The sequence below is a fragment of the Leucoraja erinacea genome, chromosome 4 (genome assembly GCF_028641065.1).
Source record: "Leucoraja erinacea ecotype New England chromosome 4, Leri_hhj_1, whole genome shotgun sequence".
Taxonomy (NCBI): domain Eukaryota; kingdom Metazoa; phylum Chordata; class Chondrichthyes; order Rajiformes; family Rajidae; genus Leucoraja; species Leucoraja erinaceus.
The window spans coordinates 48135862-48159867 of NC_073380.1; the positions used below are offsets into that span (position 1 = coordinate 48135862).

Here is a 24006-nt window from a genome sequence, read left to right on the forward strand (position 1 = left end):
CCGGCGCCGGCGCCTACGCGTCGCCCGGCGCCTACCCCCGGCCCACTGCGCACGCGTCGCCCGGCGCCTACCCCCGGGCCCACTGCGCATGCGTCACCCGGCGCCAGTGCTCCTACCCCGGGTCCACTGCGCACGCGTCACCCGGCGCCTACCCCCGGGCCCACTGCGCACGCGTCGCCCGGCGCCAGTGCTCCTACCCCGGGCCCACTGCGCACGCGTCACCCGGCGCCAGTGCCCCTACCCCGGGCCCCCTTGCCCACTGCGCACTCTTCGCTTTGCCGCGACCTCCAGCCCAGCCCACAGCGTATGTGCCAATTTACAGCTCAGGGCAAAGCGTGCGGAGTGGAGACAAGCAACTGCAGATGTTGCTTTACAAAGAAAAATACACAAAGTTGCTGCACAGAGTATGATTTTACTGAATTGTATGCAAAACCAAGAATTTCACTGTACATGTGACAATAGGGTGATTTCACGAAAGGTCACTGGAGCGTAGATCCGCACCCACGTGACCGAAAATTTGAAGTGGAGTACATGCTATACATCCGGTACATGTTAGTGAATGGGAAAACACGCACTTTCACACCCGTTAAAAACATCGAAAACGGACAGTTTTTGCGCTGCAATTTACTATGCCAGTCGGGGTGACCGCGAGGCACAGCTACCTAAATTTACAGTCCAAAAAAAAGATAGAAACTAAGGTAAATTCAAGAGGGAGCTGAAGGTGCAAATCCAGCGGAAGTGACCAGCGGACATTTGCCGTGGAGATTTAAAGATCCAAAATATCGGGAATTATCGAGTTTGCTCGCTGCATTTCATCAAAAGTAAGGCATTATTGACTTTTTTTATCTTTATTCATTTGTTATATGAAAAGTTTTAAACGTGAAAAATCCGTCAGTAAAATTGCAAAATCGCCCATGGTTCTCAGGTGGGTTTTAACATGCAAAATGAAAACGCTTCTGAAGCTACATTTACCATTTAAATAATCGTAAACTATCAATGCGTTTTGAATTTATTTCAAAACGCATTGATTTTTCACTTTTAAAACTTTTCATATAACAAATGAATGGTGGTGGTGGCCCGTCATAGACGCCGTCAGCAATGGTTGTGCAGTCCTGTGGCATCGAGTGTGGCTCACGAGTCCGATGTGCAAGCCATGCAAGTGGAGCGGTGGGAGCACATGAAGGCGGCTGTGGGAAGATTTAAGGTTTCAGCTTTCCTCCTGTAACAAGTTGGCTTTGATGATAGAAACAGGAAAACAGAAAAATAAATGTAGGAGTAGGCCATTCGGCCCTTCGAGCCAGCACCGCCATTCAATATGATCCTGCAGATCATCTAAAATCAGTACCCCGTTCGTGCTTTTTCCCCATATCCCTTAATTCCTTTAACCCTTAGAGCTAAATTTGTTACATCCATTGGCTTCCTGGTTATCTAACATGCTAGTTATTTTGTCAAAGTCATCAATTAGTTGAACACAATTTCTCATCCATAAAATTATATTCACTCAGCTGTATAAGTATTCTGTTACCATTTCCTTCATTTTCCCAATAAACTGGCCTGAAGTCACTTTCACCCCCAATATTTTCAGTATTTTGCTGTCTTCCATGAGTCCACAGGTGTGCAGGGGGGCTACCTCACTGAGCCTACAAACGGCAGATGGGAGGAGGTCCTTCAAAAAGGTCAATGACTGCAAAGCTCCAGGGCCGGATGGTATTCCAGGGCGGGCTCTCAGGGCATGCGCTGATCAACTGGCAGAGATGTTCACCAACATCTTCAACCTCTCCCTGAGTCAGTCAGTGGTTCCCACTCCCTTCAAAGCATCCATCATTGTTCCTGTTCCAAAGAAACCATTAATCTCCTGTTTAAATGACTACCGTCCTGTCGCACTGACATCAGTCATCATGAAGTGCTTCGAGCGGCTAGTCAAAACTCACATCTGCTCCTCTCTCTGACACCTTGGGCCCTCTTCAGTTTGCATATAGATAAAACAGGGCCACGGATGATGCCATCGTCATGGCAACTAACACTGCGCTCACCCACCTGGACAAAGGGAATACATATGTGAGAATGCTCTGTATTGACTACAGCTCAGCATTCAACACTATAATTCCCTCAAAACCCGTCCCCAGACTCCTAGATCTTGGACAGGAGACCTCCATCTGTAGCTGGCTATTCAACTTCCTGACGGGCAGGCCCCAGGTGGTGAGAATTGGCAGCCACACCTCTTTCTCACTGATCCTCACCACAGGCGCACCACAGGGTTGTGTGCTCAGTCCTCTCCTGTACTCCGTGTTCACCAGTGCCGGATTTACGTATAAGCTAAACAAGCTATAGCTTAGGGCCCCCACTTTCTAGGGGGCCCCCCGAAAAAATTGATGGGCCTCGAGGTCTAGGGGGGCCTCCGGCCAAGGCAGAATGCCTACCGTTCAACTCTGGGCGGCCCCCCTCTCTATCTCTCTCTCTCCATCTCCCCCCGCTATCCGTGTCCGGGCCGCCGGGCTCCGCTCGCTCCTCATCCGCCGGCACGGCACGCCTTGCACATGCGCACAACCACGGCCAGCACATCATCGGCCGCCCTGCGCATGCGCACTGCAACGGCAACTGGTCGGCGCTGGGCACTTTCTCCCTCGCTTTGAAATGTGGGAGATTTGGCCGCTGTGGCTGTCCGGTCGTAGGGGGCCTCACAAGTGGAACAGCTTAGGGCCTCTCTTCATCTAAATCCGGCACTGCTGTTCACGCATGACTGTACTGCTAAGCACAGGCATGACCATCCTGGGCTTCATCAGAGACAATAATGAGATGGCCTATTGAGAAGAGATAAAGGCACTAAACAGCTGGTGCCAGGAAAATAACCTCTCTCTCTCAATGTCAGCAAAACTAAAGAGATGATCGTGGACTACAGGAGAGCAGGGGAGTGGTCACCTCCCCATCCACATCGGTGATGCTGAGGTTGAAAGGATCAGCAGCTTCAAGTTCCTCGGTGTGCACATCACTGAGAACCTCTCTTGGACACTGCACACGGACACAATAACTAAGAGCCAGCGGTTCTTTTTCCTGAGACGACTGAGGAAGTTTGGTATGAACGCCAGCATCCTCACAAACCTCTACAGTTGCACCATCGAGAGTCTGCTGACGGGCTGCATCACAGTCTGGTACGGGAACTGTTCTGCCCGCAGCCGCAAATCACTACAGAGAGTGGTGAAGGCGGCACAGCACATCATTGGCAACTGTCTCCCGGCCATTTAGGACATTTTCCACCGGCGGTGCCTGCGGAAGGCACACAGCATCATCAAGGACCACAGCCACCCAGCACACAGACTGTTCTCCTTGTTGCCGTCAGGCAGACGATATAGGAGCTTGATGTTGTGCTGGTTTAACACTCGAGCTCGGAGTCGACCAAATGCTTGTCTGGCCTTGCTGATTCTGGTCGATATTTCCTTGTCCAGCGAGCCATCAGAGGATATCGCCCTGCCCAAGTACTTGAAAGTGTCAACTGTGTGTTGTCAATGTGTACACTTGGTGGTGGTGCTGAAAAGCCTGGGTCTGGTTGCTGGAGGACTTCTGTCTTACTGAGATTGACATTAAGACCAAACAGATGTGCTGCTTCTGCAAATCTGGACATGATAAATTGGAGGTCAGACTCCTTGTGTGCCATGATGGCACAATCATCCACAAAGATCGCTTTGGAGCTGAGGCGTTCAAGAGTTTTGGTCTTGGTGTTCAGTCGACATAGATCAAAGAGAGAGCCGTCGAGTCAGTACTTGATGAAGACCCCGTGATTGAGATCTTGGAGGGCAAGACACAGAGCGCAGCTTAAAAAGAGGTTGAAGGCAGCCCTGTTTGACTCCAATGGAGATGCTGAAGGGTGCAGAGAGGTCGCTGTTTACCAATACTGATCCCGTCATGCCATCATGGAAAAGGCAGATGAGATTTGTGTGATTTCGAGGGCAACCGAGCTTGTCGAATATGGTCCACAGAGACTCACGATTGACCGTGTCAAAGGCCTTTGTTAGGTCGATAAATACAGTGTGGAGGTCCATCTTATAATAAATGCATTTTTCCTGGACTTGTCACACTGTGAAGACCATGTCGAAAGTGCTGCGACCAGGTCTGAACCCACATTGTGCCTCTGGCAAGCTTTCTTCTGAGAAATTGCTGATCAGATGGTTAACTTCAGACTTCTGACTGTCTCAGCAGCTCCGTTGATGAAGACAGGATTGTTTAGTTTAGTTTAGAGATGCAGCACGGAAACAGACCCTTTAGCCCACCGAGTTCGTGCCGACCAGCAATTACCCTACACAATAACACTATCCTACACACATAAGGGTCACATCTCTCAGTCTGAGCTGAACACATGTCTACTAAACTGTGAGTGGTTTTGCTGACCCGTCAGTGCCCTTATGTGGTTTGAAAATATAGTTTGGAAATGCTAAAGCTGTGTTGCCTTTGGTTTGGAAATGCTAAAGCTGTGTTGCCTTTGGTTTGGAAATGCTAAAGCTGTGTTGCCTAATTAAAGTTGCCTTGCCCAATTAAAGTTGCCTTGCCCAATTAAAGTTGCCTTGCCCAATTAAAGTTGCCTTGCCAAATTAAAGTTGCCTTGCCTTCTATATAATTAAAGGTCTAACCTTGACCACTTCCTGTTTGCGCTTTATATTGATTTTAGAAAAACGCTAGCACGCACGGCTGTGATTTTTGGCCATCTTGCTCAGAGTCCCCCTCCGCTCATCAGGTGCCTTCCATTTATTAACTATGGTGATAGATGTGGCCCGCCATCCGCTCACAAACATGGGTCCTGGCCCCTATGCAAAAAAAGGTTGCCGAACCCGGCCCTAGACAATAGACAATAGGTGCAGGAGTAGGCCATGCGGCCCTTCGAGCCAGCACCGCCATTCACTGTGATCATGGCTGATCATCCACATTCAGCACCCCGTTCCTGCCTTCTCACCATATCCCCTGACTACGCTATCTTTAAGAGCTCTATCGAACTCTCTCTTGAAAGCATCCAGAGAATTGGCCTCCATGCCTTCTGAGGCAGAGAATTCCACAGATTCACAACTCTTTGTGTGAAAAAGGTTTTTCCTCATCTCTGTTCTAAATGGTCTACCCCTTATTCTTAAACTGTGGACCCTGGTTCTGGATTCCCCCAACATCGGGAACATGTTTACTGTCTCTAACGTTTCCAATCCCTCAATAATCTTACATGTTTCTATAAAATATCCTCTCATCCTTCTAAATTCCAGAGTATTCAAGCCCAGCCGCTCCATTCTATCAACAAATGACAGTCCCGCCATCCTGGGAATTAACCTTGTGAACCTACTCTTTACTCCCTCAATAGCAAGAATGTCCTTCCTCAAATTTGGAGACCAAAACTGCACAAGGTTCTCTGTTCCCTAGTACATCTGGGAGTTTGTTTGTGATTCCTTGGCGAAGACAGAACCAAAGTACCTGTTCAACTTGTCTGCCATTTCCTTGTTCCCCATAATGAATTCAAATGTGGGTCTCTTGAAGACAGAAACAGGTGAATTCATTATGGGGAACAAGGAAATGGTAGATGAGCTGGATAGGTACTTTGTTTGTGCCTTCCTTAGTGAAGACAGAACCAAAGTACCTATCCAGCTCATCTACCATTTCTTTGTTCCCCATAATGAATTCACCTGTTTCTGTCTTCAGTGGAACCACATTTGTCTTAACTAATGTTTTCCTCTTCACATACTTAAAGAAGCTTTTACTATCACCCTTTATATTCTTGGCTAGCTTACCTTCATACTTCATCTTTTCTCGTATTGCCTTTTTAGTTACCTTCTGTTGAACTTAAAAAGTTTCCCAATGCTCTGGCTTCCCGCTCATCTCTACTATGTTATACGTCTCCTCTTTTAATTGCATACTGTCCTTGACTTCCCTTATCAGCCACGGCCACATCTTACCCCCCTTAGAATCTTTCTTCCTCTTTGGAATGAAATGATTCTGCATCTTCTGGATTATTCCCAGAAATACCTGCCATTGGTGTTCCACCGTCATCCCTGCTAGGGTCCCTTTCCAGTCAACTTTGGCCAGCTCCTCCCTCATGCCTCCATAGTCCCCTTAGTTCAACTGCAATACTGACACTTCCGATTTTACCTTCTCCCTCTCAAATTGCAGATTAAAACTTATCATATTATGGTCACTACCTCCTAATGGTTCCTTTACCTTGAGTCCCCTTATCAAATCCGGTTCATTACACAAAACTAAATCCAGAATTGTCTTCTATCTGGTAGGTTCCCTAACAAGCTGCGCTAAGAATCCATCTCGGAGGCACTCCACAAACTCCCTTTCTTGGGGTCCAGTACCAACCTGATTTTCCCAGTCTACTTGCATGTTGAAATCTCTCATAACCACTGTAGCATTACCTTTGTTACATGCAAATTTTAACTCCTGATGTAACTTGCACCCTATCTCCAGGCTACTGTTTGGGGGCCTGTTGATAACTCCCATTAGGGTATTTTTACCTTTACAATTTATCAGTTCTATCTACAATGACTGTACATCTTCTGATTCTATGTCACCCCTTGCAAGGGATTGAATTTCATTCCTTACCAACAGATCCCCTCCCCCACCCGCTTTGCCCACCTGTCTGTCTTTTCAATAGGCCATACACCCCTGAATATACAGTTCTCAGCTCTGATCATCTTGCAGCCATGTCTCTGTAATTCCCACAACATCATACTTACCAATTTCTAATTGAGCCTCAAGCTCACCCACTTTATTTCTTATACTTCGCGCATTCATGTATAATATATAACTATAACTCCTGCCTGATGGGAGCAATGAGAAGAGGGTGTGGCCTGTATAGTGAGGATCCTTGAAGATAAAAACTGCTTTCTTTTGAAAGCACTCATGGAGATGCTTTTGATGGTGGGGAGAGCTGTGCCCACACTCTGTAGTCTCTTGCATTCCTGTTTGTTGGAATTGCTATATCAGGCCATGACACAACCAGTTGGATATTTTCTACAGTGCATCTGCAGAAGTTTGTTTGAGTATTCAGTGACATACCAGATCACTTTCAACTTGTAAGAAAGTAGATGTTCTGGCATGCCTTCTTTGTGATTATATCCACATGCTGGGTCCAGGCCAGAATTTCATGCCAAGGTATTACTCAGTTATGCAAACTCTATCTATCACATAGAATACTAGGAACCAGTGAGTGATAGAGTATAACACTTACAAATTAGCATATTTATATTTAACAACATTGTTCTTTACTCAATCTTACAAAAGAAAATTACACAATTCACTATATACTTCTTCAGTCTAATTGTAATTAGCATTCAGTAACATACTTTCAAGTTCTTATAATTTAATAAATAGAACAAGAGATGTAAGAATTTTGGAAAAGGATAAAGTTATACGAAGAAACCTTTCAAGAAGGAACTTATCAAATTGAAGGGGTTATTAAAGGGCGTGTGAGATTGCAGAGCCTGACATGCAAGTGTTCCAACAAATGCTACAACACGAGTTCTAAGAAGGAAATAGGATGAGGTCCTGCAGAGTGAATGTGGGGAGTTTTGATGGTGGAGAGAGCTGTACTTGCTAGAATTTAGATTGAGGGGGATCTTATAGAAACTTACAAAATTCTTAAGTGGTTGGACAGGCTAGATGCAGGAAGATTGTTCCCGATGTTGGGGAAGTCCAGAACAAGGGGTCACAGTTTAAGGATAAGGGGGAAATCCTTTAGGACCGAGATGAGAAAAACTTTTTTCACACAGAGAGTGGTGAATCTCTGGAATTCTCTGCCACAGAAGGTAGTTGAGGCCAGTTCATTGGCTATATTTATGAGGGAGTTAGATGTGGCCCTTGTGGCTAAATGTATCAGGGGATATGGAGAGAAGGCAGGTACAGGATACTGAGTTGAATGATCAGCCATGATCATATTCAATGGCGGTGCAGGCTCGAAGGGCCAAATGGCCTACTCCTGCACCTATTTTCTATGTTTCTATGTTAGGAAGGAGATTAAAAGCAAGACCCTATAAGATGGTCACCTCTGGATTACTCATAGTGCCACGCGCTAGTTATCGTAGGAATAGAAGGATGGGTCAGATTAATACAAGGATTACAATGTAAGTAAATTTACAAAGGACACCCGTATTGGTGGCATAGTGGACAGTGAGGAAGGATATTTAGCTTTAGTTTAATTGAAGATATCTAGATCAATTGGGAAGGTGAACCACGGAATGGCAAATGGATTTAACTCTGATAATTGTGAGGTGTTTTATTTTGGTGTGTCACACCAGGGCAGGACTCACTGTGTCATACCAGGGCAGGGATGGTAGAGCCCCAGAGGGTGTTGCAGAACAGAGAGATCTGGGAGTACTGCTGCACGATTCCCTTGCAGGCGAGTCGGGTGAACAGTGTGGTGAAGAAGGCTTTTGGCATGCTTACCTTCATTGGCGAGGGTATTCAGTACAAATGTTGAGGCGTTGTGACTCATCTCTATAGGTCATTAGTGAGACCATACTTGGAATACTGTGGTCAGTTCTGGCCACTCAGCTACAGGAAGGATGTTGTAGGGTTAAGATGTAAATGGTTCAGAAGAGATTCACTAAGATTTTAAATGGGCTTACGGGCTTGATTTGTAGGGTGAGGTTGGATAGGCTGAGACTATTTCCTTTACAGTGTGTGAGGCTGAAGGATGACTGCCAAGAGGTATACTAGATCACGAGGGGCATAGATAAAGTGAACACTCAGAGTCTTTTTCTCAGGATAGAGGATTCTAAAACTGCGTGACAAAGGCCAAAGGTGAGAGGGAGAGATTTAAGAAGGACCCCAGGGTTCACTCAGAAGAGAGTCCATATCTGAAATGACCTGCCAGAGGAGCTATAGAAGTCATAGTCATAGAGTGGAAACAGGCCCTTTGGCCCAACTCGCCCACACCAGCCAACAATGTCCTAGCTACACTAGTCCCACTTGCCTGCACTTGGTCCAAATCCCTCCAAACCTGTCCTATCCACAAGCCCGTATGAAGCTTTCCAAAAAGGGGGGTGGCATGACAGGATCACAAAAAATTTAATGTGAAATAATGTGCGCGCTGCGCACATCACAAGTGCGAAGCGTGAAGTCCCTCGAGGCCAGGGTCCAGGGCCCGCTTAAGGGCCCTGGAAGCTCTGGGATTTTAGATGCTCTCTGATGCATTCTGAGCCTTATTTTGGAGCATTTTTGCACAAAATTTATGACCAATATTTCAGAAATTAACAGGAATCTGAGGTAGCTTTTTCACACAAAGGGTACTGAATGTATGTATGTAACAAGCTGCCAGAGGAGGTAGTTAAGGCTGGGACTATCCTAATGTTTAAGAGACATTTGGACACGTACATGGATAGGACAGGTTTAGATGGATATGTGCCAAACGCGTGTGTGTGGGACTAGTTTTAGATGGGACATGTTGGTCGGTGTGGGCAAGTTGGGTTTCTACACTGCATCATTCTATGACTAAAAAGTTAAGAAGAAAAATGCATGTAGAGCAGATTTTGAAAGAGGAGTGAAATGTAAAGGCAGAGAGAGGTTTATGGGTGGAAACGAACATAGGAAAGAAGGGGGGAGAGTGGGCTTGGGCAGATGGGTGAAGGGAAAATACACAAAATGCTGGATTAACTCAATGGGTCAGGCGGCATCTGTGGAGAATATGAATAGGTGACGTTTCACAGAGTGCTGGAGTAACTCGGCGGGTCAGGCAGCATCTCTGGAGAACATGGATAGATGACACGTCACAGAGTGCTGGAGTAACTCAGTGAGTCAGGCAGCATCTCTGGAGAAAAGATATAGATTATATTTCGGGTTGAGACTTCTTCAGTAATATTCATGATGTGGCATGCATAGACATTCCTGAATGTTACCCAAGCCATTGTGAGCTACTTTGTTATGGTGCTTGCCCTCTCCTATAACGTCTCTGCTGCCTTGAGTGATGCAGGACAGGACACAAGCTTTGGGACAGGGTGTGAAGCTGTTGCCGTCTGTCCCAGCCTGGTAAAAACCTGGATGGATTGGATGTGGAGAGGATGTTTCCACTAGTGGGAGAGTCTAGGACCAGTGGCCACAGCCTCGGAATTAAAAGACATTCCTTTAGGAAGGAGATGAGCAGGAATTTCTTAAGTCAGAGGGTGGTGAACTGTGGAATTCATTGCCACAGACAGCTGTGGAGGTCAAGTCAATGGACATTTTTCAGGAGGAGATTGATAGATTCTTGATTGATACGGGTGTCAGAGGTAATGGGGAGAAGGCAGGAGAATGGGTTTGAGAGGGAAAGATAGATAGTCATAGAGTGATACAGTGTGGAAACAGGCCCTTCGGCCCAGCATGTCCCATCTGCACTAGTCCCACCTGCCCATGTTTGATCCATATCCCTCCGAATCTGTCCTATCCATGTACCTGTCTAACTGTTTCATAAATGTTGCGATAGTCCCTGCCTCAACTGCCTACTCTGGCAGCTTGTTCCATACACCTACCACCCTTTGTGTGAAAAACATACCCCTCAGATCCCTATTAAATCTTTTGCCTCTCACCTTAAACTTATGTCCTCTGCTCCTTGATTCACCTACACTGGGCAAAAAACTCACCCATATCTATTCAAATCATGATTTTGTACACTTCTATTAGATCATCCCTCATCCTCCTGTGCTCCATGAAATAGAGTCCCAGCCTACTCAACCTCTCCCTATAGCTCTGGCCCACTAGTCCTGGCAATATCCTCGTAAATCTTCACTGTACCCTTTCCAGTTTGATGGCATCTTTCCTATAACATGGTGCCCAGAACTGAATGCAATACTCTGAATGCGGCCTCAATACCTTCGTATGCAAGTGCAACATGACCTCCCAACCTCTATAATCAGCCTGACCCGCTGAGTTACTCCAGCACTCTGAAACGTCACAGAACAGGGCAAGATTAGCAAGTTTGCTGATGATACAGAAGTGAGTGGTTTTGCATATAGTGAAGATGGTTGTGAAAGATTGCAGCAGGATCTGGATCAATTAGCCAGGTGGGCAGAGGAATGGTTGATGGTTGCATGGTTCCTTGAAGGTCGTTTCGCAGGTATATCAGGTGGTCAAAACGTATTTTGGCACTTTGGCCTTCATCTGTCAGAGTATTGAGTATAGAAGTTGGGAGGTCATGTTGCAGTTGTATAAGACGTTGGTGAGACCGCATTTAGAATATTGTGTTCAGTTCTGGGCAAGAGTACAGAGATTCCCATCCTGGATCAGTCCAATCAGGGTTGTGTCGTCCGCAAACTTGAGAAGCTTGACAGAGGAGTCAGTGGAGGTGCAGTCATTGGTGTGGCGAGAGTAGAGGAGAGGTGAGAGTACGCATCTTGCTGTGCTCCTATGCTGAGCGTTTGCGGGTCCAAGATGTGCTTTCCCGTCTCACATGCTGCTTCCTGTCTGTCAGAAAGCTGGTGATCCACCGACAGAGGGGTTCAGGCACAGTCAACTCAGAAAGTTTGGAGCATAGTAGCTCTGGCACAATGGTGTTGAATGCAGAGCTAAATCAACAAACAAAATCCTAGCATAGGTCCCCTGGCGGTCTAGTTGCTGGAGGATGAAGTGTAGGCCCAGATTGACAATGTCATCCACAGATCTATTGGCCCAATATGCAAAATGCAGAGGGTCCAGCAGAGGGATTGTGATATTTTTCAGCTTGACCAGCACAAGCCTTTCAACAGTCTTCATGACTACAGAGGTCAGTGCGACAAGCCTGTAGTCATTAAGAACAGTAATCCTTACCTTTTTGGGTACAGGGACAATAGTGGAGACTTTGAATCAGGCAGGGATGATACATCTTTGCAGGGACTGGTTAAAAATGAGTAATTGGGTGTGAAGTGGTGGTTGGGGTGGGAAAGGGTCCACTCTTTTCATACTGGAGGCCTTAAGTAGGTGTGACGTGGTGAATGGGAAGGAGAGGGTGCAGGGTCCATTCTTTGCAGACTGGGGTCTGGCTGTGTTTGTTGGGGAGGGGGTACCAGGGTTACGTTTCTGATTTTCAAACCTGCAGTAAAACTCATTCAGGTTGTTGGTCAGCTGACGATTGTCCAAAGAGCGGGGCGCTTTCCTCTTATAGCTGGTGATTTCTTTCATGCCCTTCCAAACTGAAGAAGAGTCACTAGCTGAGAGCTTGCTCCTCAACTTCTCAGAGTACCTTTCCTTGGAGGCTCTGATTCCTCTTCTCAGCTCTTTATCGATTAGGTTATCTTTTAACTCTTTAACGATTAGGCTATCGGCGACGCATATTTGCCCCCCCCCCCCCCGATCTTGAAATGGAAATGTTACATCTGTATATAATGATCCCATTAAAATGTATATTTATGTCACAGACTATGGAATTCATTTTTTCGGTATTGTTAACAAGGAAAAGAAAGCAGTTCCAATTGTTTGATATTATTTGACAATGTTTAAAATTATTCATATGGAGGAGAAAATATAATAGCTCTAAAACCTACTTTAATTTTGCAATCTCACTAAAGATAATCCCCCTTTCCCCCTTCCCTCTCCCATCCCTCTCTCCCCTCCCTTACCGTCTCTTTCTCCCCCTCCCACATCCCCCCCCCCCTCTTTCCGGCGGGGGGGGCGAAGATGAAGGTGGCACGGGCCCAGCGGGGGTGGCTGGGCCAGCAGGGGTGGCATGGGCCCAGCGGGGGTGGCGCGGACCCAGCGGGGGGTCAGCGGTAGTGGCGTGGACCAGCGGGGGTGGCGTGGGCCCAGTGGGGGTGGGCCAGCAGGGGTCAGGGGGTGGTGGGGACCTGCGGGGGGGTGGTGGGAGGGGGTGCATGGGCTCAGCGGGGGTGACGTGGGTGGCCCTGCAGGGGTCAGCGGGGGTGGCGTGGGCCCTGCAGGGGTCAGCGGGGGTTGCGTGGGCCCTGCAGGGGTCAGCGGGGGTGGCGTGGGCCCAGCGAGGGTGGCATGGACCAGCGGACAGGACTGCCATTTTTTTTTCGTTTTGTTTTCTTTTTTTTCTCCCGGGAATTTTTCTTAATCTGGGAGAAAAAGGTGGGGGGGGGGGGGGGGGGGGGGGAACCCCCCCACCCCCCCCCCCCCCCCCCCCCTTCGGACGGCCATGTATCCATATACCTGTCTAACATTTTTTAATTATGGGATAGTCCCAGCCTCAACTACTTCCTCTGGCAGCTTGTTCCATACACCGACCACCCTTTGTGTGAAAAAGTTAACTCTCAGATTCCTATTAAATGTTTTCCCTCCACCTTGAACCTATGTCCTCTGGTTCTTGATTCCCCTACTCTGGGCAAAAGACTGTGCATCTACCCGATCTATTCCTCTCATGATCTTATACACCTCTATAAGATCACGCCTTATCCTCCTGCACTCCATGGAATAGAAACCCAGCTTACTCAACCTCTCCCTATAGATCACACCCTCTAGTCCAGACAATATCCTCGTAAATCTTTTCTGAACCCTTTCAAGCTTGACAATATCTTTTCTATAACATGGTGCCCAGAACTGAACACAATATTCTAAATGTGGTCTCAGCAACGTCTTATACAACAGCAACATGACCTCCCAACCTCTATACTCAATACTCTGACTGATGAAGCCCAAAGTGCCAAAACCTTTTTTAGCTACCTTATTTACCTGCGACTCGGCCTTCAAGGAACCATGCACATGTCCTCCTGGAACCCTCTGCTCTGCAACACTACCCAGAGGCCTACCATTTAATATGTGGTTCCTGCCCTTGTTCGATGTCCCAAAATGCAACACCTCACACTTCTCTGTATAAAATTCCATCAACCATTCCTCCGCTCACCTGGACAATCGATCCAGATCCTGCTGCAATCGTTCACAACCATCTTCACTATCTTCAAAAAACCACTAACTTTTGTATCATCAGCAAACTTGCTAATCTTGCCCTGTATGTTCTCATCCAAATCATTAGATGATAAATTAGTAAACAGTAACGGGCCCAGCACCGAACCTTGAGGCACACCACTAGTCACAGGCCTCCAGTCTGAGAAGCAACCTTCTACCATTACCCTCTGCTTCCTTCCATGGAGCCAATTTGCTATCCACTCAGCTATCTCTCCTTGGATCCCATGCAATCTAACCTTCCAGAGCAGCCTACCATGCGGAACCTTGCCGAACGCCTTACTGAAGTCCATGTACACAACATCTACAGCTCTGCCTTCATCATCCTTTTTGGTCACGTCTTCAAAAAAATCAATCATATTTGTGAGACACGACGTCCCACCTACAAAACCGCACAATTCCTAAACAGCCCTTGCCTATCCAAATGCCTATCCCTCAGAATACTCTCCAGTAACTTTCCAACTTCAGATGTTAAGCTCACCGGCCTATCGTTCCCAGCATTTTCCCTGCAGCCCTTCTTGAAAAGAGGCACAACATTTGCTACCCTCCCAGCACCTCTCCTGTATTTAAGGACGACTCGTAAATTTCAGCCAGGGCTCCCGCAATTTCCTCTCTAGTTTCCCACAATGTCCTTGGATATATCAGATCAGGCCCTGGAGATTTGTCTTCCTTCAAACACGACAGTATTTTCAGTACTTCTTCGACGGTAACCCTGACTGCTCTCAAGACACTTCCAGTGACTGCTCCAATTTCCTTTGTCCTACTGCCTTTCTCCTCGGTAAATACAGAGGAGAAATACTCATTGAGGACCTTGCCCATCTCCTGTGGCTCCACACAGAGGTGACCTCTTTGATTCCTGAGAGGTTCCACGCTCTCTCTAGTTACCCTTTTCCCCCTTATGTATTTATAAATTCTTTTGGGGTTGGCTTTAATGCTACCCGCCAGAGCTATCTCCTGGCCTCTTTTTGCCCTTCTGATTTACTTCTTTAGTTTACTCCTTAGCTCCTGAAACTCCTCCAGGGATGCACTTGATCCCAGCTGCCTATACCTGTCCCAAGCATCCTTCTTGCTTTTGACTAACGTCTCAATTTCCCTCGTCAGCCAAGCTTCCTTACGTTTGCCTGCTTTGCCCTTCACTCTAACGGGGACGTACACATCCTGAGCTTTCTTCAGCACACTATTAAAAACATCCCACTTGGCCGATGTTCCTTTCGCATCTAATAACCTGTTCCAGTCAACTTGAGCGAGACCTTTTCTTATACTCTCAAAGTTTGCCTTACCCCAGTTGAGCATTTTAACACGTGGACCCTCTCTGTCCCTATCCACAACTATCTTAAACCTAATCGAACTGTTGTCACTGGTCCCAAAAGGCTCCTCCACACACACTTCATTAACTTGCCCTTCCCAATTTCCCAATACTAGATCCAGCGTTGCCCTCTCACATGTGTGGGCCTCCAAATACTGCCAAAGAAAATTCTTCTGAACACTTTTGAGGAATTGCACCCCATCTGAACCCTTCAATCTATGATTTCCCAGTCTATATTGGGAAAGTTATAATCCCCTACTACAACAACTTTATTTGACCTGCAGCTGTCTGTAATCTCGCAGCACATTTACTCTTCTAATTCCCGTTGACTATTCGGGGGTCTGTAGTACATCCCCAAGGAAGTGATCATCCCTTTCTTGTTCCAAAGCTCCACCTATATAGCCTCACTAGACGAACAGTCCATAATGTCACCTCTGAACACAGCCGTGACATCCCCCCCTAACCCACAATGCCACTCCCCCCCCCCCCCCTCCTCTATTTCCCTCACCCCTGATTCTCCTGAAGCTCCTGTACCCTGGAACATTGAGCTGCTAGTCCCTCTTTAAACCAGTCCCTCTTTAAACCAGTCCCTCTTTAAACCAGGTTTCAGTCATGGCCAAAATGTCCCAGTCACTCGTACCTATCCAAGCCCTAAGCTCATCTGCCTTACCCGTCAGGCCCCTTGCTCTAAAATACGTGCAGTTTAAACCAACCCTCCTTCCTCGCTCTCTGCCTTTCACCTGCTATTCTCTCCACTAACCTTTCCCTCACCACCCTCCATACCAACTTCTAGCCTCTCACGTGCCTCTGTCCTGCACGAGATCCCACCCCCCTGCCAATAAACGATATAAATATGATTTTTAAATGACCTTTGAATAGATATATATATGCAAAGTTTAGAGGGCTATGGGCTAAATGCAGGTGTGCCAACTTGGTCGACGTGGTGGGATGGGCCGAGGTGCCTATTTCCGTGTTGTGTGGCTATCCAACTCTATGGTTCTATAGCTTGCAGAGCTGCTGTCTCACAGCTGCTCCAACCATTGTTCAATCTTGATCTCCATCGGTGTGAAGTTTGTCCATTCTTCCTGTCAGCACATAGGCTTCCTCTGGGTGCTTCAGTTTCATCAAACATACCAAAAAGATGTGAGTTGGTAAGTTAGTTGACTATTGTAAAGTTGCTGCTTGATGCAAACCAGGCGATTGATGGAAATATGGGGAGAATAGGTTATAAGGAATATTAGTGGAGGAATGCATTGCTATTAGAGCCACCAAAGACTTATTGGGCTGGAATGTTCTCGACTAATGTTGTCAGGTATGATAATGAGTTTTACTGGATAATTTAAGTGACCATTTTGGCCGACTCCTGATCCTCGTGTATATCACAATGAAAACAGAAAATATTGAGAACACTCAGCAGGTCAAGCAGTATCTGTGGAAATAGAAACAGAGTTACATTTAATGTCAAAGACCCACAGTTATACTGGGAAAGAGAGAAAACACGTTTGTTCTAGGTTACAGAGAAGATGGGGAGAAATAGATTATCTCAAGATCTGGGTTGTCATGGTGATTTGGTGTTGATGAAGTGAAATTCGTGATGGATTATTGAGGGCAATTGGAGATGTATAATACGAACAAAAATAGTTTGTTCTGTTAAAAAAAGGGCAATTAGAAAGAGAAAATACAAATAATGACATACTTCCTGTATTCTTGTTCTTAACCTGTCTGTCATCCAGACCCAGAGGAATGGAAAATGGAGGAACAACATTGCCACCTTCAGCTGGGAGGCCTGAAATACATACAATATTGATCAAGGAATTATTGAATGGTTGCAGCATGGAAGGAGACTTTTCAATTCATAAGTTTCTATCAGTTCTCAACCAAAGTATCTCATTAGTCCTATCTCTGGCCCCTTTTCCAGAGTCTTACAATTTTTTCCTTACCACACATTCATCTTGAAAGCCACAATGGCATCTGCCTCCACCACGTCTGCAGGCATGTATTCCATATTCCAGGCACATACTGTATAAAATATTTTTTTCCTGTCATTATTCATTTTCTTACCTTCAATAAGAAAACAGTCCCACTTTCTTTATTCTTGCATCTCTAAATTCTGTTTCCAGGAACCATTCTGTAAATCTTTTCTGGACACTCTTTAATACCTTTCCATTCTTCAAGTTATGTGGAGACATACTCCAGATGTGGGTGGACATTTGTTTACATAGGATCACCACAACTTTCCTGCTTTTTGACTTTATGCCTTTATCGATTAAGATGGAAGTGTGTTTCTCTTTTAAACTGCTTTCTCAACCTGTGCTGCCACTGTCAATGACGTGCACCTATACCTCAGTTCACTCTAATCCTGCACTCTTTGTAGAACTGTAACCTTCATTCTGTGTTGCCTATCCTCATTCTTCCTACCAAAGTACACCACCTAACATTTGTTGGCAATGAACTTCTTCTGACATGCATGTGCCCATTCCACTAGCTGTTTTATATCCTGCTGCAATTTATTATTATCTTTGTAATTCAGAATACGGTTATTTACACATGAAGGCTCAGTGGGGGAACTGTTCTTTCTGCGACAAAATGCAAAAAAAATAGTTTTTATTTGTTCATTTATTTGTCAAATGCAGACAGCACATAGCATGGTTCGAGATTGTTTATCATCAATCTCGAACCATGGCCTGAAAATAACGTGTAGCTCAATTAGAAATTAAGTTTTTAATTAGACATTTCTTCAGGCAGGCTTTGTGATTGATTACAGTATATTCAAAATAAAATTGGTGGTTTTATGGACACATTCCATCCCTTTTTTGTATACAAGCCCTCTTGAAATAAATGTTAGCATTGAGTTTGCTTTCTTTACTACTGTATCGACTTGCAGATTAACTTTTTTAGAATCCTGCACCAGCACTCCCAAGTCCCTTTGCACCTCCGATTTCTATATTTTCACCCCATTTAAAAAATAGTCTATGCCTTTATTCATACTACCAAAATGCACGACTCCACACTTACTATACTATATTCCATCCACCACTTCTCTGCACACTGTCTCAGTCTGTTCACGTTCTTCTGCAGAGTTCCTGCTTTCTCTATTTTATAGTGAACTTCTAAGTACTCCATAACCTCATCCTTTATAATGGATTCTCAAATTTTACCAACCACCAAAGTCAGACTAACTAGCTTATAGTTCCCATTATTCTGCCATGCTCCCTTTTTGTGCAGCAGGATAATATTGACAATTTTCCAATCATCTGGGACCAATCCTGATGACCAATTGATTCTTGAAATATCACTATCAATGCCCCCAAACTCTCTCCAGCCACTTCTTGTCACGAAATGGTGTTAGGTAAACTGTTGGGGCTGAAGGCAGATAAATCCCCAGGGCCTGATGGTCTGCATCCCAGAGGAGCTGGAGGTAGACCTAGAAATCGTGGATGCATTGGTGGTAATTTTCCAATGTTCTATAAACACTGGAGGGTAGCCAATGTAACCCCACTTTTTAAGAAAGGAGGGAGAAAGTAAACAGAGAATGATAGACCACTTAGTCTAACATTGGTAGTGGGGAAGACACTTGAGTTGATTATTAATGCAACACATTTGGAAAGCTGTGACAAGATTGGTCAAAGTCAGCATGGATTTATGAAGGGAAAATCATGCTTGACTAATATTCTGGAATTTTTTGAGGATGTAATAAGTCGAATAGATAAGGGAGAGCCACTGGATGTGGTGTATCTGAACTTTCAAAGAGCCTTTGACAAGGTCCCACACATTAGATTAGTGTGCAAAATTGGAGCACATGGTATTGGGGGTAGGGTATTGACATGGATAGAGAATTGGTTGGCAGACAGGAAACAAAGAGTAGAAATTAACGGATCCTTTTCAAAATGGCAGGCAGTGACGAGTGGGGGCAACTTCTCTGCCATTTTGTTATTTCCCATTATCACTTCTTCTGCATCATTCTCCAGCGATCCAATGTCCAATCTTGCCTCTTCCTTGCTCTTTATATAACCGAAGAAACTCTTGCCATCCTCTTTTATAGTACTGGCTAGCTTACCTTCGTATTTAATCTTTTCTCACTGTATTGCCTTTTTAGTAACCTTCTGCTGTTCTCGACCCGTCACCCATTCCTTCTCTCCAGAGAAGCTGTCTGTCCCACTGAGTTATTCCATGATCGGGGAAACTAGAACTAGGGGACATAGTTGCAGAATAAGGGGGGGCTCTTTTAAAACTGAGATGAGGAAGAACTTCTTCACCCAGAGGGTGGTTAATTTATGGAATTCACTGCCCCAGGGAGCAGTGGAAGCAGAAACTTTAAATATATTTAAGACTAAAATAGATGGTTTTTTAGCTGCCAAGGGGATAAGGGGATACGGGGAGAGGGCAGGGATATGGACCTAGGTATGGTTAGTATAGTCAGATCTGAGTGATCTCCTGGACAAGTGTCGATCGCCTGGATTGGGGTCGGAGAGGAATTTCCCGGATTTTTTTTCCCGAATTGGACCTGGGTTTTTATCCGGTTTTTTGCCTCCCCCAGGAGATCACGAGGTTCTTGGGGTGGAGAGGGGTGATAGCGGTATAAAGGGGAGGGTAGTGTCTTGTGTTCTGTGTCTTGTGTCTACTGTTTGTGGGTAAGTGTGTCTGTTTAGTGTTCAGCCATGAGCGAATGGCGGTGCGGGCTCGACGGACCTGGTGGTCTACTCTCGCACCTACTTTCTATGATTCTATGATTCCAGCATTTTGTGCGTATCTTCGGTGCAAACCAGCATCTGCAGTTCCTTCCTGCACAAAATTTTTCAATAGCTTGACAAGATAGGAACAAGAAAGATGTTTATCATGTTTGAGGATTTTAGTACGCTGCGTCATTGGCTCAAAGTAAGAAGCTGTTGCTTAGAAATTAAATAGGATAAATCTCTCCACTAAGAGAGTACTACAGCACAGCAGGAACAATCTTTTAGCCTATGATGTCCGAGCCGAGCATGATGCTAACCTAAACTAATTCCTTCTGTCAGTTTGTGCTCCATATCCCTCTGTCCCCTGTATATTCATATCTATACTATTACTAAAAGTCTCATCTTGACCACTTTCTGTCTACGTTGCAGGGCTGCCAACTCTCACGCATTGCAGGGCTGCCAATTCTCACGCTGAAACCGAATTCTCACGCTGTCTTCAGTCCCTGCACAGTTTGTCTCTTTTGCGCCACATCACAGTGATCTGTGCAGTCTGTGGAAGCGCGTCAGTTGGCGGCTGTGAGTGACTTCGCATCTCTTCTCTTCTCTTCTCTTCTCTTCTTTCTTGGTTGGATGTGCAGCCGCCGACAACATGAAGCAGCCGGAGATGGAACTAACCAGGTAAAATAGTTGTAAAACATGGGGGGGGGACCACAATGAGGTCAAACATCTAGGACAGGGTTCGGCAACCTACGGCCGAATGTTATACTCTCTAGAATTTAGGAGATTGAGAGGGGATCTTATAGAAACTTACAAAATTCTTAAGGGGTTGGACAGGCTAGATGCAGGAAGATTGTTCCCGATGTTGGGGAAGTCCAGGACAAGGGGTCACAGCTTAAGGATAAGGGGGAAATCCTTTAAAACCGAGATGAGGAGAACTTTTTTCACACAGAGAGCGGTGAATCTCTGGAACTCTCTGCCACAGAGGGTAATTGAGGCCAGTTCATTGGCTATATTTCAGAGGGAGTTAGATGTGGCCCTTGTGGCCAAGGCGATCAGAGGGTATGGAGAGAAGGCAGGTACGGGATACTGAGTTGGATGATCAGCCATGATCATATTGAATGGCGGTGCAGGCTCGAAGGGCCGAATGGCCTACTCCTGCACCTAATTTCTATGTTTCTATGGCACATGGGCCGAATCCGGCCCGTAACCCGAAAAACTGCGGGGGATTTTTCCAATTCATTTTTGCGGGCTCGGGGCAGGCGAGCCGACCTGAGAACTGCAGCCAGTCCCTGGGACGCGAGCTGATCTGGGAACGGTAGCCAGTCCCTGGGCACGCAGAATGCCAACTTGATCATTATGGACAAATTGGGCCAGCCATGTACATGTTGTGTAACTCTATGCAGATCTGAATGGGCTTAGAATGACCAGCTAAGCAAAATTGCCCTCACGTTCCACATTTTGATTCTTGTGATTAATATCCCTTTGCTCTGTTAGCAGCATTAAAGCACTTATGAGGTAGAGTCAGGAAAGGGAACATGTTATTATTTTTTTTAGTTTGCTTGTATTTGTTAGTTGATTTTTTGTTGACTGCCATAATTTCTGAAATGGTCTTAAAGTAACTTAACTATTATAAAGCAGTAATAAGTGATTTTTGTCCAAACAATTGGAACTTGCATATAATGTTTGCATTATTAGTAAGGCTGCCAACTCTCATGCATTGAGCGTGAGACTCACGCTCTCATGCTGATCACAAAATTATATAATGAGAATGGGACCTGTTTTGCTTAACAAATAGTGTAGGAAGGAATTGCAGATGCTGGTTTAAACTGAAGATAGATACTAAAAACTAGAAAAACTCAGCAGGACAGGCAGCATCTCTGGAGAGAAAGAATGGGCAATGTTTCGAGTCGAGACCTTCAGCCTGAAGAGGTTGAAAACCAGTCATATAACACAATGACTGGACATGTGTGTTATCCAACTAAGGGCAGAAATCAGAATCATGTGTTCATCTTTATGCACGTGACACCATAATAAATATATTACAGAAAAAATAATTTAATGGGTGGCACGGTGGCGCAGCGGTAGAGTTGCTGCTTTACTACCACATGGGTTTTCTCTGGATATTCCGGTTTCTCCCATATCTGAAAGAAGTGTAGGTTTGTAGGTTAATTGGCTTCTGTAAATTGTCCTAAGCGTGATGGATGGAATTGGTGTATGATAGATTGCTGGTCGGTGTGGACTTGGGCGGAAGGGCCTGTTTCCATATATATTTGTTCATATATATCTTAATTTTATTGAACCATATATGATTGAATATGTGGCATTATTTTTGTCTTGTTTCTATATTCAAAGGGTAAGGTTGAAACCGTCTGAAGAAGGGTTTCGGCCCGAAATGTTGCCTATTTCCTTCGCTCCGTAGATGCTGCTGCACCCGCTGAGTTTCTCCAGCAATTTTGTCTACCTTCGATTCTCCAGCATCTGCAGTTCCTTCTTGAACAAGGTTGGTTGATTTATTTGTGCAGAACAGTGATGGAAGTCCAACTTTTGCTTTGTTCCTCTGAGTTTTTTTCTCTCTCTATATATATATATATATATATGCATAACAGCATGAATATAATCTGATTTCCATACATGAATATAGTCATTCATGTGCTGCACCTGTTGATCAGAGCCTGGCTCTATTGTGAAATGTAATTAGGAATGTAATTTAGCCTAACCTTATTCATACCAAATCCAATTTAAAGCATAAATGTTGCATTCAAGTGCAAGCTAAAAGACTCGCTACAGTATGCACCAGATTGCACAATTTCAAGCTGAAAAATGCAAAATTTCCCTACACCCCCCCCCCTCTCAGCTCTCACCCAATGTTAGCAGCCCTGACATTGTAAATACATTTTAGAGAAAACGCTACCGGGTGAGTGACGTCATCAGACCGCGACTCCGGTGGTTCAATGTCGGTGCAACACACTCCCACAAAAGGACAGGCAAAGAAACCCGGTAAGACTAAACCACAGGTGGAAGAAGTAGGCTTGACTGAAGCCTCGGGCTCAATTTTAAGGTCGTCCCAGGAAGAAGTTTCAAAGGTCCAGAAGACAAAGTCTAAAAAATCTGAAATGGAGGAATTTCGTATTTTTATCTCTAAAGAAACTGCAAGTATAAGAGAAGAACTGAAAAACTTTAAAGAAGAAATGAACTTTAAAGAAGAACTGAAAATTTTTAAAGAAGAAATGTTAAGTTTTAACGAAGAAATCACTGCTTCTGTCTGTGAATAATTGTCTATCTGGAAGGAAGAAATGTCTGAAAATCTTAATCAACAAATCGAAGAGGTAAATGATAACATTAATTTGATTGAATCCAACTTTAACTCCAGGTTGGATCCCATCATCGATACAGTAAATCAACAAACTGCAGCCATAACTGAATTAGAGTCAATTGCTGAAACAAGTGCTGAAACTACAAAAAGACCTCTCTCCGAGAATAAGCGTTTAGCAGATTTATTGAATAAAATAACTGAAAAATGTATTGACGTGGAGGGACGTCAGAGACGCCAGAATTTAAGAATTGTTGGTGTTCAAGAAGGTAAAGAGGGAAATAAAGACCTCCGTGATTTTGCTGCAGACATATTAAAAAAGGTTTTTAATTTAGATCAAAAGCCTTTACTAGATCGGGCACACAGAGCACTCAGACGCCCGAGTGCGAGCGCCCCCCCAAGACAACTGATAGTGAAGGTGCAATATGACCTTGTTTTGGATGATATTATGAAAAAAATCGCTGGCAACAGAAATCTTCTATTTGAAGGAGACAAGATTAGTATATTTAGAGATTATCCTGTAGAGGTTGCCAGGAGGAGAGTGCTTTTCAGTGAGACAAGAGGAATTCTTAAGAAGATACAAAACCTGAGATATGGACTGATGTATCCTGCAATACTGAGAGTCACCTACAAGCAGAAGGAACATATCTTCACCGATTACAAGGAAGCATTGGTGTTCGCCCAGGACATTGAGAATTTGACTGATGATTGAACAATATTCCCATGATGTCATCATCTTGCAGAGAACAAATGGAACTTTAATTTGTTATACTTAAGAACTAATGATAGTCGAGCACGTTTTCTTGCTATTGACCTTTATATTTTAGTACTAATTATTACTAACTATTATTAACTAGATTTACTTAGAATGAGTAAAAAAT

The 24006-nt window shown here is 45.0% G+C and overlaps 1 protein-coding gene across 2 annotated transcripts; it reads left to right on the plus strand.

Annotated features, from left to right (window-relative positions):
- The first annotated feature begins 212 nt into the window (after positions 1-212).
- On the plus strand, positions 213-24006 carry LOC129696355 (uncharacterized). 2 transcript variants are annotated; one of them, XM_055634181.1, is made up of 2 exons: positions 213-821; positions 22168-24006. In XM_055634181.1, the coding sequence occupies exon 2, from the start codon at positions 23109-23111 to the stop codon at positions 23835-23837; it is 729 nt and encodes a 242-aa protein (XP_055490156.1). In that variant the 5' UTR covers positions 213-821; positions 22168-23108; the 3' UTR covers positions 23838-24006. The 2 variants fall into 2 exon arrangements, with proteins under 2 accessions (XP_055490156.1, XP_055490157.1); XM_055634182.1 differs by lacking the exon at positions 213-821 and adding an exon at positions 20302-20493.

Coding starts and splice junctions, on each gene's coding strand:
- LOC129696355 (XM_055634181.1), top strand. CDS start 23,109: ATGTCTGAAAATCTTAATCAACAAATCGAAGAGGTAAATGATAACATT.